A 14,802-nucleotide genomic window follows, 5' to 3' on the forward strand; every position below is an offset into this window, starting at 1 on the left:
AGTCTGTGATACATTTTGAATTAATTTTTAGATAAGATGTGAGAGGTCACATTTAGATAGGAGGTCAAAGCCCATTTATTTTTTGACTATGGATGTCTAATTGCTCTCTCACCACTTCTTGAATAGGTTATCTTTCCTACATTGAATTGCTTTTGCACTTTTGTCAAAATTAGTTGGACACAGTTGTGTAGATCTGTTTCTGAGGTCTCTATTCTCTATTCTCTATTCTGTTCCACTGATTTATGTGTCTCTCCCTCTACCAGTACCACACAGTCTTATTTATTGTAGTTATATAATTAATTCTGAAATTAGGTTCGCTGATTTCTCCTGCTTCTTGGCTATTCTAGTTCCTTTGCTTTTTCATATACATTTTAGAATAATCTTCTCTACATGTATAAAATATTAGTAAGATTATGATAAGAATTAAACATGTATATTAGGAAAGAAATGACATCGTGACTTTGTTGTGTTTTCCAATCCATGAACATTGTATGTATGTCTATTTATCTTCTTTAATTTAGATCTTCTTTAATTTCTTTCATCAGAGTTTTGTTGTTTCTGAGATACAAGTCCTGTTATATTTTGTTACATTAACCTAATTATTTTGGTTTTCTTTTGATTGTCTATATAGACAATCATTTCATCTGCAAATAGGGACAAGTTGTATTTCTTTATTTCCAGTCTCTATGCCTTTTATTTTCTTTTCTTACATAACGGCACTGGGTAGAAGTTCTAGCACTATAATGAATAAGGGTGGTGAAGGTGGTTTTTTTCATGATGTCTAGGTTTCAATTGAAACCTGTATATTTTTCTAGTTATGAGACTTTGGATCTTATTTAAACCTTCAGTTTTAGCTGCTTTCTATAAAATCACTCAGGTGTGGGAGCAGGGACATGCCTCCTTGTTACTACCCAGTGCAGGTTAAGTCCAAGTTCTCCACTTGGCCTCTTCTGTTACTCAAGTTGGGGGCTCCTCATTACTGCTACGCAGGAGTGGGAGTTCTGGATCCCCACATAGTCCCCACTACACAGCTGTGGGAGAAGCCTCCTCACCTTGGGCAGGTGGTACAAGTCCTCACTCTCCAAGGGACCTCCTCTTCACCATCCCAGTGGGGAGGGGAATGTGGGCACTGCAGGGTGAAGGTGGAACTCCAGGCTCCCCATGTGGTCTCCACATTACGCTCTGGTAGGTGTAATGAATGAGGACTGAAAATCTCTGATACTCCCCTCCATGAGGGTTGGGGGGCACCTCATTTGAGGCTGGCTGCAGGGGAATCTAGGCTTCCTGCTCAGCCTTTGCTGGTGTGGGTAGTGGTGGATGCAGTGTTTTCGGTGGCATCTGGTAGCCTAGAGTAGAATTTGCTAAAGGTTTTCTGTCTTCTATGATTCCCCTTTCCTGGTCCTTTGGTTAGAGAGAGAGAAGGCTTCTAGGCTTCTAGCTGGTGTTTTTTGTTTTTGTTTTTGGTACTCATTGGTGTTTACCAGTAGCCAGCTTCTTGAGCTCCAAGTTTGTGATTTATGAGGCAAAAAGAAAACCCAACAAATTTACAGTTTGATTTCCAAGGTCTTTGGTCAGGTGGCTTTCTTCCCTTTACTTTTCAATCTCCTTATGTGTGTTTTATATATAATGTACAGGACCTTTAGTGGTACTTAGCAGTAAGAATAGGGAATAGTATAAATATGCCATCTTCCCAGAAGTCGAAGTCCTGTGTACATTGTGTTTTCATAGGCCTTTATCAATTGGAAATAAAATACAGCACTTTGTGCACATGACTACAAAATACAATGAAAAGACTCATTCATCGAACACCTTGGGGAAATAGGGTCCACATGAGATCATATTCATATAACCAAAGCTTAACCTTTGGCAAGTGGATTTAATTTTGTTTTAACCATTTTATAGGCAGGATATTCTACAATTACATTCACTCTTCTCTGCTTTCATTAAATGTGAAGAAAACCTTAATTCAGAAATGCCCTTTGGAGTCTTATACTTGCTTTTTATATTTTTTGTTTTCTCCGGTATCTATTTATCCTGTATTCCTGCTTGTACCGTCCCACAGCCTCATAATAGAAGCTATCCCTCTTTATTCTTTGCCATTTTATTTGCCTTCTAGGCATAGGTAATTAAGCTCATCAAAACTGTGTTCAAGGGCAGAAACTTGAATAATGTTCTGAGAAGCTCACCTTGGAATGCATGCATAGGCTCTATTTTGACTGTTCAGGGGACTTTTTCCTTATACCACTTATATTCCATACATTTGAGATTATGTATCATGTGATGAGTGATTTAGTACTATAATGATTGTTGAGCATAGTAAATGCATGGCCACAGTGGGAGGAAGCAGTTGGAATGATATTGAATTAGCACTGGTATAAATGACCTCTCCTCCCTACTCAGAGTTAGAGCTACTCAGCTCTGACTCCAAATCTACCCTACATCTTACCAGCATCTCTGTTGCTATGATCTAATGCTACTATAATCTCTGGATGGACTACTATACAGCCTAACTGGTCTTCTGGCTTTCACTCTTCCTTTACTACAGTTTTATGGCAGCCAGAGTGATCTTGCTAAAACATGAATCAAACCATACAACTTTTCTGCTTAAACTTTCCAGTCCCTTTTCAGTACAATTAAAACAAAATTTGAAGCTCTTTTTCTTTTCTTTTTTTGTTTTTGAGACCGAGTCTCACTCTTGTTGCCCAGGCTGGAGTGCAATGGCGGGATCTCAGTTCACTGCAACCTCTGCCTCCTGGGTTCAAGTAATTCTCCTGCTTCAGTCTCCTGAGTAGCTGGGATTAGAGGCATGCACCACCACAACCAGCTAATTTTGTATTTTTAATAGAGATGGGGTTTCACTATGTTGGTCAGGCTGGTCTCAAATTCCTGACCTCAGGTGATCCACCTGCTTTGGCCTCCCAAAGTGCTGGGATTACAGGTGTGAGCCACCATGCCTGGCCTCAAGCTCCTTTTCGTGACCAGCCATCCGCTGTACATTAAGACCCAGTGGTCTACATCACCTACCTCACTTAGCCCACACTCCCCATCAATCACAGTGCTCCAGCACACTGGTCTTCCTTTCCTCCAACCTGGCCATTCCCCGTCCCTCACATCTTCCACCGACAGACTTCTGCATGGCTCTCTTCTGGTCATTCAGATCTCTGTGCAAATAACACCTCCCAGTGAGGCCTTTTCTAACCACTCCATAGAAAGCATGCATCCCTGTGTGTGGCACGGGAGTGAAGAGATGTATACTTTAGATGGAGGCAACTTTACTCTTTTCATAAGCACTAGAACTAGCAGAATTTATCTTCTATATTTGTGTATCTCCCCCCAGCCCCTGCTAGTTCATTATGTAATTTTGATAACATCAGAGATCACATCTGTCTTGTTCTCTTCTTTATTTCTATCACCTAGGCCTGGCACCTAGTAGATTCTCTATAAATATCTGTTAAATGAAAATATGTATTTATATGGTGTGCTATGTGCATTACCTGGATTTTTTGCATAACAACCCTGAGAGGCAGAAACAACAGTACTATCTTTTACATACACAAAGAACTCTGACTCAGAAAGGCCCCATGGTTTGTCCAAGGCAACAGAATAGCAAGTTATAGGGCTGAACTGGAGCCCAGGTCTTTGACCTAAAGTCTGGTGCTTGTGATAGGTAATCCCAAGTCTTTGTCTGTGGGCTGGCTGCCTCAGAATCCCCAGGGCACTTGTTTAAAATATAATCTGTCCTGCTATAAGACAAGAGTTGCTCTACTGTGTTATAAAAACAACTGTGCCAATGGGGAAAATGAGGTTAGGGACCGGAGGGCTTTAGAGTCACAATTACCAAGTTATTTTTCCTACAGGAATTTTAATAATAAGGTGTTTTTTTATAGCTGCAAGTGTATAGCTATAAAATTCAAATGTCACTGAATTAAATCCAGCCCTTAATTAATTATATTGAGCTTTTGCTGGAAAGTAAAGGCCTTTTTTTCTCACCAGAAGCACTGTTGTTACACAGGCTACTTCTTATACATTCTTATTACTTTCATGATCCATTGTTAAGACAAAGCACAAAGTTATCCAGCTATTTATAATCAATAGAGATTTATAATGAAAATAATGTTTCTTAATCAATTGACCCTCTTAGACCTATTAGAAAAATGTTAGCATATATTTTGAGTCCCGCTTCAGAACTACTAAATCTGAATCTCAGATGACAAGGTAGAAGCTGTAATCTCTATTTTTAACAAGTTCCTAGGTGATTCTGCTATGCAGGCAGGTTTGATATTCAATACGTTGTACTCTTTTAGTTTTTCTTTAACTGGTTCCTCTTATTCCTGGTGAGAGATATCTTTTGAGATACCACTTGATCTCTATTAGATTTTTTTCAAGCTGGAGCTGCTATTTTAGTGACCAACTTAAAAAAATCAGCATAAGCCTACTTTAGATGACCTGGTTGATCACCTACTAATTGATTACTGCTGTGTGATGACTGCCATGTAATTGCCAATACCTATGTTTGTGGACATGATTACAATCACATTGATATTAACTAGTACTAGTTTAACCATAGAAGTTAACTAAGGAGAATAGAACAAAGATGCAGAGAAGGAGTGAAATGATAAATTATACATTTGTGTTAAGATAACAAAAGCCACAGCACGCTGTACCAAAAGGGCTTTCAGAATAGGAAAAACAGAAAAAGGTGCTGAGAGCTAAATCATCATCACTAAGCCCTCAGCAGCATGAGCCGCGCCTCAGCAGTCAGTCCTATGCATGCTTTGTGAACAGCCATTTAGTTTTAGCAAGTCAGCATCAGCTCACAGATTAGTGTTAATGTATAGAAATTGATAGGGTTTACATTCTTTCATTTAATCTGTAAATGTATTTGTGTTGTAGCTGAATGAGAGCCATACAAACAGAAGGAGATCACGCTCAGTTTTATATCGGTATAAATTTAAGAAAAAATAAGGAAACAGAAATAAAGGCAAGCGTTTCAATTAATCAGGCACAATATGAGAAGTGAAGCCCCTGCAAGATAGTCAGACACAGAAACAGAAGCGTTACGAGAATCATTTTTGCATGGTTCCTTCAGACCTCACTGTACTCACAGCACAGCTTTTGGATTATAGTTCCCGTTAGAAGTGATGTAACAGAGGAAACAGAGCCTCATTAGTAAAGGAGGGCAGCTCTTATATAAAAGGCGAGCCTGACATATGGCTAAAACTTGTACGTCAGCATCCAAGGATATGAAGGCCATTGAGGAAGGAGCATGGCCTTGTGATGCCTTTAAAAACAGAGGTGTTCAGCAAACCAGGAACCATCTTGATCCTGAAGGATGAGGACCTCTGGAGAGACAGGCAGGGACAGACAGGTAACCCCTGGAATCCCTGGAAACCCATTCCTGCACATAGTCTGGGCTCTGGTTCAGGTCCCTCTCCTATGTGATTTGGGGTAAAATCAAAATTCAGTGGGAAAAAATCTGAACATACGTGTTTGAAAAATATCTTTGGCCTAATATAAAGGTGATTGAGAGAGAAGCCAGAGGAGATGGAAAGTTTGTTTTTTGAATGAAGCCAAGAGTAGAAAGCATTGTAAGTACTGTTTACTCAGGGCTGAATCCCAGGCCTCTGCTAATAGAAACTTTGTTTAAAATGTCATGCTGCCTTCCATTTTAGAAGCCATGGCAGAGGATGACTTGCTATCAGCCAAACCCTTTTCCTCTTCTTCCTGTGCACACAGCTAGATAATTTTCCAGCCTTTTTGCGGTTAGGTGTGAGCATGGAACTGAGTTCTAGCAGATGGAACATGAACAGACGTGAAGTGTGCCACTTCTTGGCCCAAAATACAAAAACTCTCTTGTGCAATTCTTTTAGACTTTATGTGAGCAAGAAATAAACTATCATATTTTAGCCATCATATATTTATAGGTTTGTGTTTTTGTAACAGTTTGTAAGTGCCATTTAACCCAGGCTTAATGAGTATTTGTTGACTCTTTGAATGGGTGAATCCAATGGGTCTTCCTTCCATTCCTCTAACATTGTAAGTCACAAATATACTTGAAAATAATTTCCCCTAGTCTTAGCTATCAACAATGAGTTGTACTTCAAGGACATAGATTCTCTGTTTGGCTAAGGCAGTTTAGGCTAGGAAGTGTGCACGTGTGTTCATTCTCAGGGAGAAGAGAGACTTGTGGAAGATAACTAGAAATGGGGCAACAGCAGACACAAGGGCCGCAGGCTGGGCAGATTTGGCAGGTTTGGAGATGACATGAGAGCTTCAGAAAGGGCCCACAAACAGCAAATAGGTTTGAGATCCTGAAGCCAAATGTAATGACTGATAGAGTTTTCCTGGAGTACTGTGCAGACACGGATCCTGAGTTACATTCATAAGGGCTGAAGAGCAAAAATACACGATGAGCTAGTGATGCCTGCATTGGGCAGGAGCAGGAGAAGGGGCTGCCTACAGGTTAGGTGTCCCGACCTCATCTCTGCATAGTGTAGCTGAGTACCCTTAGGCAAGTTATTTAATCTCTGTGCCTCAGTTTTCTACTTCTACAGTGTCTGAGAGGAGTAAGTAAATGGATGCATGCAGAGCTGTGAGAACAATGGCTTTGCACAGCAGGAAGTTTGAATAAATGCTGGCTATCACCAGCACTATCTCTGCTATAACACAATGAAATAATCTGTATAACAAATCCCTGTGACATGAGTTTACCTGTATAAAAAACCTGGACATGCACCCCCCGAACCTAGAAGTTAAAAAAAGGTAAAGAACTTTTTGGTAATAGTTACATAACTATATAAGTTTGCTAAATAAATCTCTAAATTGCACATTCACAAAGAATTTTATGATATGTAAATTATATCTCAATAAAGATAAAAAATAGTTTTAACCTAATTTTGCCTGTTTTTGTTTAGAGTCAACAATGTGACTACTAATTAATTGCCTTGCATAAAAGATGAGAAGGAATTAGAACTGTTATGCCTTTGAAACTCTGCTTAGTTGGCATGCCTTCAGCATAAGTATTACAGGGCCCTTAGCACTTGAGGAAGTAGGTAGGGCTTAGACTGCCTTTTCCCAGACATTCCCAGGCTGCATGGCGTCCTTCTCATATCCTTGTTTCTATTACCATTCTCTTTCAATATTTAGATATTTTTTGCCAATGTCGGTGGGTCAGGTGGGTCAGGTTGCTCAGGTAACTACCATTACCTCTTCTAATTATGTAATTGATGATGATGGTTTCTACGTAGAATAAGGCCGGAAGTGGTTCTGCCACAAATTCTTTGCATGTTCCACTGCAAGAGTCCTAGCCAAGGGACCCCATACTTAGTACAGCCATGTGATGCTGCAGCCTCTCTAGAAACCACTAACGAAGGATGTTCGTGTCCACCACCTGTCCAACCACCATCCTTCCTGCGTTCCATTGAACAGATGTTGGAATTGCTTTTTTGAGATTGAGATGTGCCAACTTGAACCGCTTGTACTTTCTTTTTTATTTCCTCTAGTCAACTGGGGAGCTGAGTGAGATTCTCCTGCTATACTCTCATCAGTTTTAAGTTCTATAAAAGTTTGAGGTCTTTCATGGGCATTCTCTACATTTGTACTTACTGAGAAAAACTTAAGGGCCTTAGCTATTCAGTATTCTAACAGATTTTGAAATCTCCTTGATGTCAGCTTAGATCAGTCAATGGCTATTACCATGTGGCCCAGAGAACACAGTCAAACCTGTCCACCTTTCCTTTTTTTTTTTTTTTTTTTGAGATGGAGTTTTCCTCTTGTTGCCCAGGCTGGAGTGCAGTGGCATGGTCTTGGCTCACTGCAACCTCTGTCTTCTGGGTTCAAGCGATTCTCCTGCCTCAGCCTTCCGAGTAGCTGGGATTACAGGTGCCTGCCACCATGCCCGGCTAATATTTATATTTTTAGTAGAGATGGGGTTTCGCCATGTTGGCCAGGCTGGTCTCAAACTCCTGACTTCAGGTGATCTGCTCGCCTCAGCCTCCCAAAGTGCTGGGTTTACAGGCATGAGTCACTGCACCTGGACCACCTTTCCTTTTGATCTAGTGCATGGGAGTAAATCTTCCTTTGTTAGCCTTTGCATTGGTGACAAGGTCCTCTGTGAGTCTAACTCTTTATGAAGCAAAACCCTCCTTTGTTAACAGAGCTGCTGGGTGAAAAATTCAGAAATGCCAATTTGAAGTGACTTACATTATGATAAGCTTACACAATTGCTCGTCTTTTATTGTAACTACTAAATCATGACGGGGAGGGACAGAGGAAGAAGAATTTCAAAAAACTGCCTTTTATTTTTATTTTCCCAGTGAGGTTTCTGTGATCTCTTTATTAGACACAATGTGTATCAGCTATTCAACTCATAAAGAGCAAAAAAACATGCCAGGAAAGGAGAAATATTTTCTGTCTCTCCCTTCCTGTGAAAACGTCAGATGAGCTCATCTGTGTTCTCTCCTTTCAATGAAAAATACACTCATCCCTCAGCCCTCATTTTATTCTCATTTCCCATTGATGATGTCAGGCAGGCCTTACAGTATCTCTTTTGTGATCTTATAAAATCAATAACAACCAAAAACGTTTCCCTCTTGTCGATGACCTCACCAATGGTCTATACCTGGAGAGGCCCTTATCTGCATTGGTAAGTACAGCTAAACTCCACGGATCCAGACTGAAGCAATTTACCAGGAAACTACTTCCTTTCCTTCAAAACCTTGCCTAGGCCATTCAGATTTGGAAGATTTCTGAGCAAGATGGCTGAGTGCTGAATTTAACAGGCCAAGATGATTCTCCTGTGTTTATGTCTGTACACATCAGAGACTCTCCTTTACCTAGCCCTGTTTATTCCTGAACACAAATTCACACTTCAGAGTGTTAGGTGTGTGACATTTTGGTGACATTCCTATCATCCCCTCCCTGCAATCCTCCCCTCCTAAGCTACTTTCATCTACACCCGGAGCAGTGAAACAGGCATCCAGTTAAGTGCATTCAGAAAGAGGAATTTTGTGCCATTCGGTCTAAATGGCTGTGAGTTCCCTGGGCTGTTCCAGGGAGGTAGGGAGGGAAACACTGGCCATCTCCATGCTGAGAGACGCTTGCAAGGTACTCCCAAATCCCTGAGACTTAAAGATAAAATCAACACATAATGGAAGATTTGAGAGAGGAGCAAAAGGCACAAGACAGTATTTTACAGGCCAGACATGGCAGAGCAAGGAAGGTTTGGCTGTATTCTATGTCTAAAACTAAATGGTGTTTACATGTTCAAAGAAAACTTGTGTACAGAATAAGAAATAGGACTGAAATGAATCTGAGAGGCAGAATTGGCAAGACACTGGATCCAGGGGATGGGGCAAACTTAATGTCAGGCATCTTGCTGTGGGCCGGGGAGAGCCCGCCAGGCCTCTCTCTCTGTGGCCCGTGTGAAATATTCATCACAAGTCACCTCCCTTGCTCTGAATCCAGGTGCCCCAAGTACTTTCCAGATGGCTATCCTAGCTTCCCTAGTTGACACTGAGACATTGAGAGAGCTGCTATACAAAGGATTTGTGAGCATTCTGGTCCCTGAAAAGGAGTCTCTCCCACTGAAAACATAAGTTGGCCTTTGTTGTATGTATTATTCTCTCAATAATAATAATAGCTAACAAATATTGCGTGGCTGCTACGTGCCAGCCACAATTACAAACATTTTTTATGAATGATTGCATTTAATCTCCATGAGAACTGAGTCAGGTACTGTTATTAGGTACTGTCATTTTCCAGATGAAGAAATTGAGTCAGTAAGTATAAAGACGTTGCACAAGGTTACACTTAGGAAGTGACAGAGCCAGGACACAGACCTAGACCCCAAGGCTCCGGAGCCCGTGATTTTAACTGCCATGCTATACCTGCTTTTGTGAATCATGAACAAATTTCCCTGCATCTGGTCAATGCAGACACACTGGCAAGACACAAGTCCATACTTTCCTTATAAAATCATGGGGACACGTGATTATCTTGAGGCTCAAAGTCTTTTTTTTTCCCGCTTTGGCCTACATTTATACTGAAGTCCAGGAAAACCCCCCTGCAGTTTCCATAACAACACAGTAGTGCAGAGATTCACCATGAGGATGTGACAGCAAGTGAACTGAATCAGTTTCTAAGTTCATACTTGAAAAATATCAGTGAAGACTCATACTGAAAGATACATGGAAGCAGAGTTGGGATAATGGTTTGCACATCTTAGAACTGTTTTCAGGTTGTTTCATTCTAGAAGAGCTAGAAAAAGAAAGGAGGTTTACATTTATTGCGTGTGAACGATGTGCCTGGCATTGGGTTAAGTGCTTTTTCACACATGCAATCTTACTTAACCTCACAACAACCCTGTAAAATAATGTTAGTTTAATTTTTACAGATGAGAACAGAGACTCAATGAGGTTATATACTTTGTCCAAGATCACATAGCTAATAAGCAGTATAACTGGTAATCAAACTTAGAAATGCCTGATACTCATTCACCCCCACCCCTCCAATTTAAGTTATGTTCAGATTATACCTTATAACTACTAAGCAGGATCTCCATGCATACATTTGAAGTAAATTGTTATTATCTCCCAATTCTAGATAGCCAGTTATCCATCGCTTGCCTTCACTTCTCTGTAAGCATCAGGGAGCACGAAATGCAGGTTTTATTTGTTGCTGTAGGTTCCACAATATGTGGCAGAGGGTGTGCTCACAACAGGAGCTGGTGAACCACCTAACACTGTGAGTGCAGATATTGGCACAGGTGTGGATGATAAGCTCAGGTAAGGGTGCAAATGCAGTCATAAGGCAATGCACATTTTGAGCCTTTATTTTTAGAGGGACTGCTTGATAGATTTTCTAGCAGACCTAAACAAACCCTGGCAGCTAAGGTGTAAGGATGCAGCTCCCTATGCCCTGGGTGTTGTGTCTGTAGTCGTACTTCACCAGGCAGCCCCTCTCCTCCCCTTCCTTGGTGCCTCTTTGGCCGCTGTCTCTCTTCCCCAGCTTTGAACTTGTTGGCAGCCTCCAATAACCCCTCTTCAAAGAGCTGAAGGCAAGCCTGATGTTACAATTGCCTTGCTTAATTCCAGACAGGTTTCTATTAGTCGTATTAAACTCGGGTGAACAAAGGGTATTTAGTCTGTGATAGAGCTGAACTGTATCTAGATTAATATAAACAAGAGAATTAATCCTGCAAGAGCCACTATCTGCGAGCAACTGGAAAGATGTCAGCGGTGCCCTTGCTAAAGCAGGTTGGAGGGTGGATAGCAGAAGAGATTTAACAAGATTGGTGCTGAGCATCTGGAGTCTGTATAAAGAGGGGAATAAAGATTGCAACTGGAATACATTAGAAGAAAAGCAAATGTTTTATTCACAAAAAATGGGCATTAATAATATCAGTCTTTAAACCGGCCCAGGGCTCCTTAACTTGCCTTCTTCATTGTTGACTTTGATCTTCCCCGCAAAGCTGCCTGCTAAGGGTCCCTTCCCAGACCCGCCTGAAGTCATGGGGGCATACATACTGTTGCTAAACAGATATGCAAGGGGGTAGCATGTGTGACTGGAGTACAGTGTGACAACATAATCCCGGCAGGGACAGATGAAGTCAGTGTGGGGTGATGTTGGCTTTTCTAGCATCTACTGAATCATCTGATGAGAGTAGCAATTGAAAAGAATAAATACAAACACATGCGACACAGCCACAAAGACTGGATGGCCCAGATTTGAGAAAGGAAGGATCCTATTTTCTCAGATCAGTGGGAAAGCAGGGAGAACAATTAGCTGGGAGTTAGGCGACTCCAGTTCCCTTTTTCCCCTGCCACTAGCCGAGCAGCTGTGTGACCTCGGGTTGCCTGGCCTCTGAGAAACAAGGGCCCTGGTCCGGCTGGTATCTAAGTTCTCTTTCAGTTTCAAAGGCATGGGTTTGTCCTATGCAAAGAGGTTTTATAAAAGCCCTACATGTCTTTTGCTACAAGACCACAACTTTGGGAGACATTGTACTCTGAATTACAATGTTCTTAAGTCACCATGTGCAGAATGTATTGTCTAACCTCAATGGATAAAGGGGAAGTGTTGGCAGTGCGTTAGAGCAAGAGGTTGAAATAAAGCAGAATCAGAGAGAAGTTCTGGGGAACACTCCTGCTTCAAGCCATGACCACAGAATTCCAATTACTTAAGGGTTGTAGTCTTTCTTGCAACAGGTGGAACACGGAGATGACAGGATCCAAAAGAGTCTTCAATGATCATAATTCACAATTCATGTTCCAACATGCTACTTATTTGCATATATCACCTTTGCTCACATTATTCCTTCTGCATGAAATATCCCTGTCTCTTATCAAAATTCCACTCACTGCAACTCTAAGACCTCCTGGCAGGAATGTACTGTCCTTGCATACTCTTTGGTTATCAGTTATAGCACTTCATTCCATCTCATACTACACTGCCATTGTAATTATAGATTACAGACTCCCTGAAGATGGAATCTCAGCCTTCTTTATCTATGCATCTCTGGGCCCGTTTGACACACTGTAGGCACTCATTCAATAAAAGTTTATGAAATGAACAGAACAGGGATTTTCGGGTTACCTGCTAATGTGACGGCAATGGAGACAGAATCGTATCCCAAGGCATTGGTGGCATTGCAAGTGTAGAAACCCACATCTGCTTCCACTGGTGCCAAGATCTGTAAGGAATCATCTGGCTGTAGAAGAATCCTGGAGCAACAGAAAAGAAATATAGACCTGGTCAAGTCAGTTGACTCCTTTTTGGCATTCAATATTGGTAAGGCAGGAAGGAACCTCAGGATGTATGCAGAGCCCTGTTTTAACAACAGAGACAAACCAGCTACAAGGACAATCAAGAACCTGGGCTCTCTTGCCTCTTTGATTAATGTGACTGTGGTAGTGATCTCAAATAAGGAGGTTTCTCATTGCTTTTGCAGCCTGTGGATTACTTGATCTAAATGCTACCAGCTGGACCAGACAACATATGTGCACCAAATACATATAACACACACAGATGTCTAGGGGGAGGGGGGATGCTAGAACAAATGGCACAGATAGATTTGGGGAAGGCTCATTAAGGAAAAAGCAAAGTTACAAAGAGAAGTGGAGCTTGGTTGGATGATTGAAAGAACGTAGGGCTTCCAGAGATGAAGAAAGATATCTTGGGCAGACACCGTGTCTCATGCCTGTAATCCCAGCACTTTGGGAGGCTGAGGCGGGCAAATTACCTGAGGCCAAGAGTACAAGACCAGCCTGGCCAACATGGCAAAGCTCCGTCTCTACTAAAACTACAAAAAATAAAAATTATCTGGGCATGGGGGTGTATGCCTATAATCCCAGCTACTTGGGAGGCTGAGGTGAGAGAATCACTTGAACATGGGGGGCAGAAGTTGTAGTGAGCTGAACTTACCCCACTGTACTCTAGCTTGGGACACAGAGCATGACTCTGTCTCAAAACAAACAAACAAACAAACAAAAAACAAACAACCAGACAGACATCTGTTCAGGTTTGCAGGTAGGAGAGAAAAAGCCAAGAATTGCATATTGATGAGAGGATCTTACACATATAAATGAAGGAAATTCTATGTGTCACAGCCCCGCTGTAGTTATATATACATCTATTGTCTTTATTTAGTTATAAATATTATAAGGCACAAAACCTAGGTTTTTTTTTTTTTTTTTTTTTTTTTTTTTTTTTTTTTTTTGTGAGACACGGTCTTGCTCTGTCACCCAGGAGTGCAGAGGCACAAACACAGCTCACTGCAGTCTTGAACTCCTGGGTTCAAGCAGTCCTCCCACCTCTGCCTCCTGTGTAGCTGAGACCACAGGCATGCACTACCATTCCCAGCTAATTTTTAAATTTTGTGTAGAGATAGGGTCTTGCCAAGTTGCCCAGGCTGTCTTGAACTCCTGGGTTCACATGATCCTCTTCAGGTCTTATTTATTGCTTTTATTTTCCCCACTGCTACAGGGGACTCTCTGTAGAGTAGGTTCCCAGTAGAAAAAGTCAAAACTTGCCCTTCAAGGTCATGGAGAGAAAATTCCAGAATAATCAGAGTCTACTTTAGACTTTTTTTTTTTTAATCTGAAAAGACTTAAAAGAATCAAACTGTGAGTGCCTACAGTGAGCTTCAAACCCACTCCATCCAAGTCTGCTTTTTCTCTTCTAGATTTATGTCATTTCTAGAAAGTACATGTAACATCATGCCAGCTTAATTAATGACTAACAATGACTTGAACCTGATGTCTTGGTGACTTAGTGAGGCTGGCTGATAACTGGAATGTGTATGTGGAGGAGGGAATCTAGAAGGGTTGGGGGAACAGTGGAGAAGCTCAGAGATCCGGTGCCTAGACCTGGCAGGTGCTTTAGGTTGACAGTTCATTTGACAGCAAAGAAATGGCTCAATAGCCAGTTTTGGGGATCCTGAAGCCAGTCATTTCTAGCTTTGTGATTTTTTAACCTCCCTAGTTTCAAAAGCTTCAAAAAAACTGTTCACCCAATATTATGCTAGCATCCATCCCTAGGAGGTAAGCAGTTAATAGGGGTTGTTTTTCAAGAAAGTGAAAGGGTGGGGAAACAGAAAGGTCAGGAGAACCCATAAGACTCTGTGGTAAGATTAAGCCTGGAAGTCAGATCTGCTCCAGCAACACTCTCCCACTATACAATTCTTTCCTCACTATTTCCCTTGCCGGGTCTCTCCAGGCTCTATGATATTTGCAATTCAACACCACTTCTAATCAGCTGTCAATTATTCTGAGGTGGGTGACAGTCTGGCAGTGAATGAGATCTCCT

The 14,802-nt window shown here is 41.4% G+C and overlaps 1 protein-coding gene across 4 annotated transcripts in view; it reads right to left on the minus strand.

The window, feature by feature from the left end:
- The window catches only part of ADAMTSL1 (ADAMTS like 1), a 956,812-nt gene that overhangs the window by 80,288 nt on the left and 861,722 nt on the right, over nucleotides 1-14,802 (minus strand). For all 4 annotated transcript variants that reach the window (XM_077966031.1, XM_077966030.1, XM_028835141.2 and 1 more), the window contains one exon: nucleotides 12,592-12,719. In XM_077966031.1, the coding sequence (XP_077822157.1) occupies nucleotides 12,592-12,719 (128 nt within the window). The remainder of the gene's footprint in view (nucleotides 1-12,591; nucleotides 12,720-14,802) is intronic.

The sequence above is a fragment of the Macaca mulatta genome, chromosome 15 (genome assembly GCF_049350105.2).
Source record: "Macaca mulatta isolate MMU2019108-1 chromosome 15, T2T-MMU8v2.0, whole genome shotgun sequence".
Lineage (NCBI taxonomy): Eukaryota > Metazoa > Chordata > Mammalia > Primates > Cercopithecidae > Macaca > Macaca mulatta.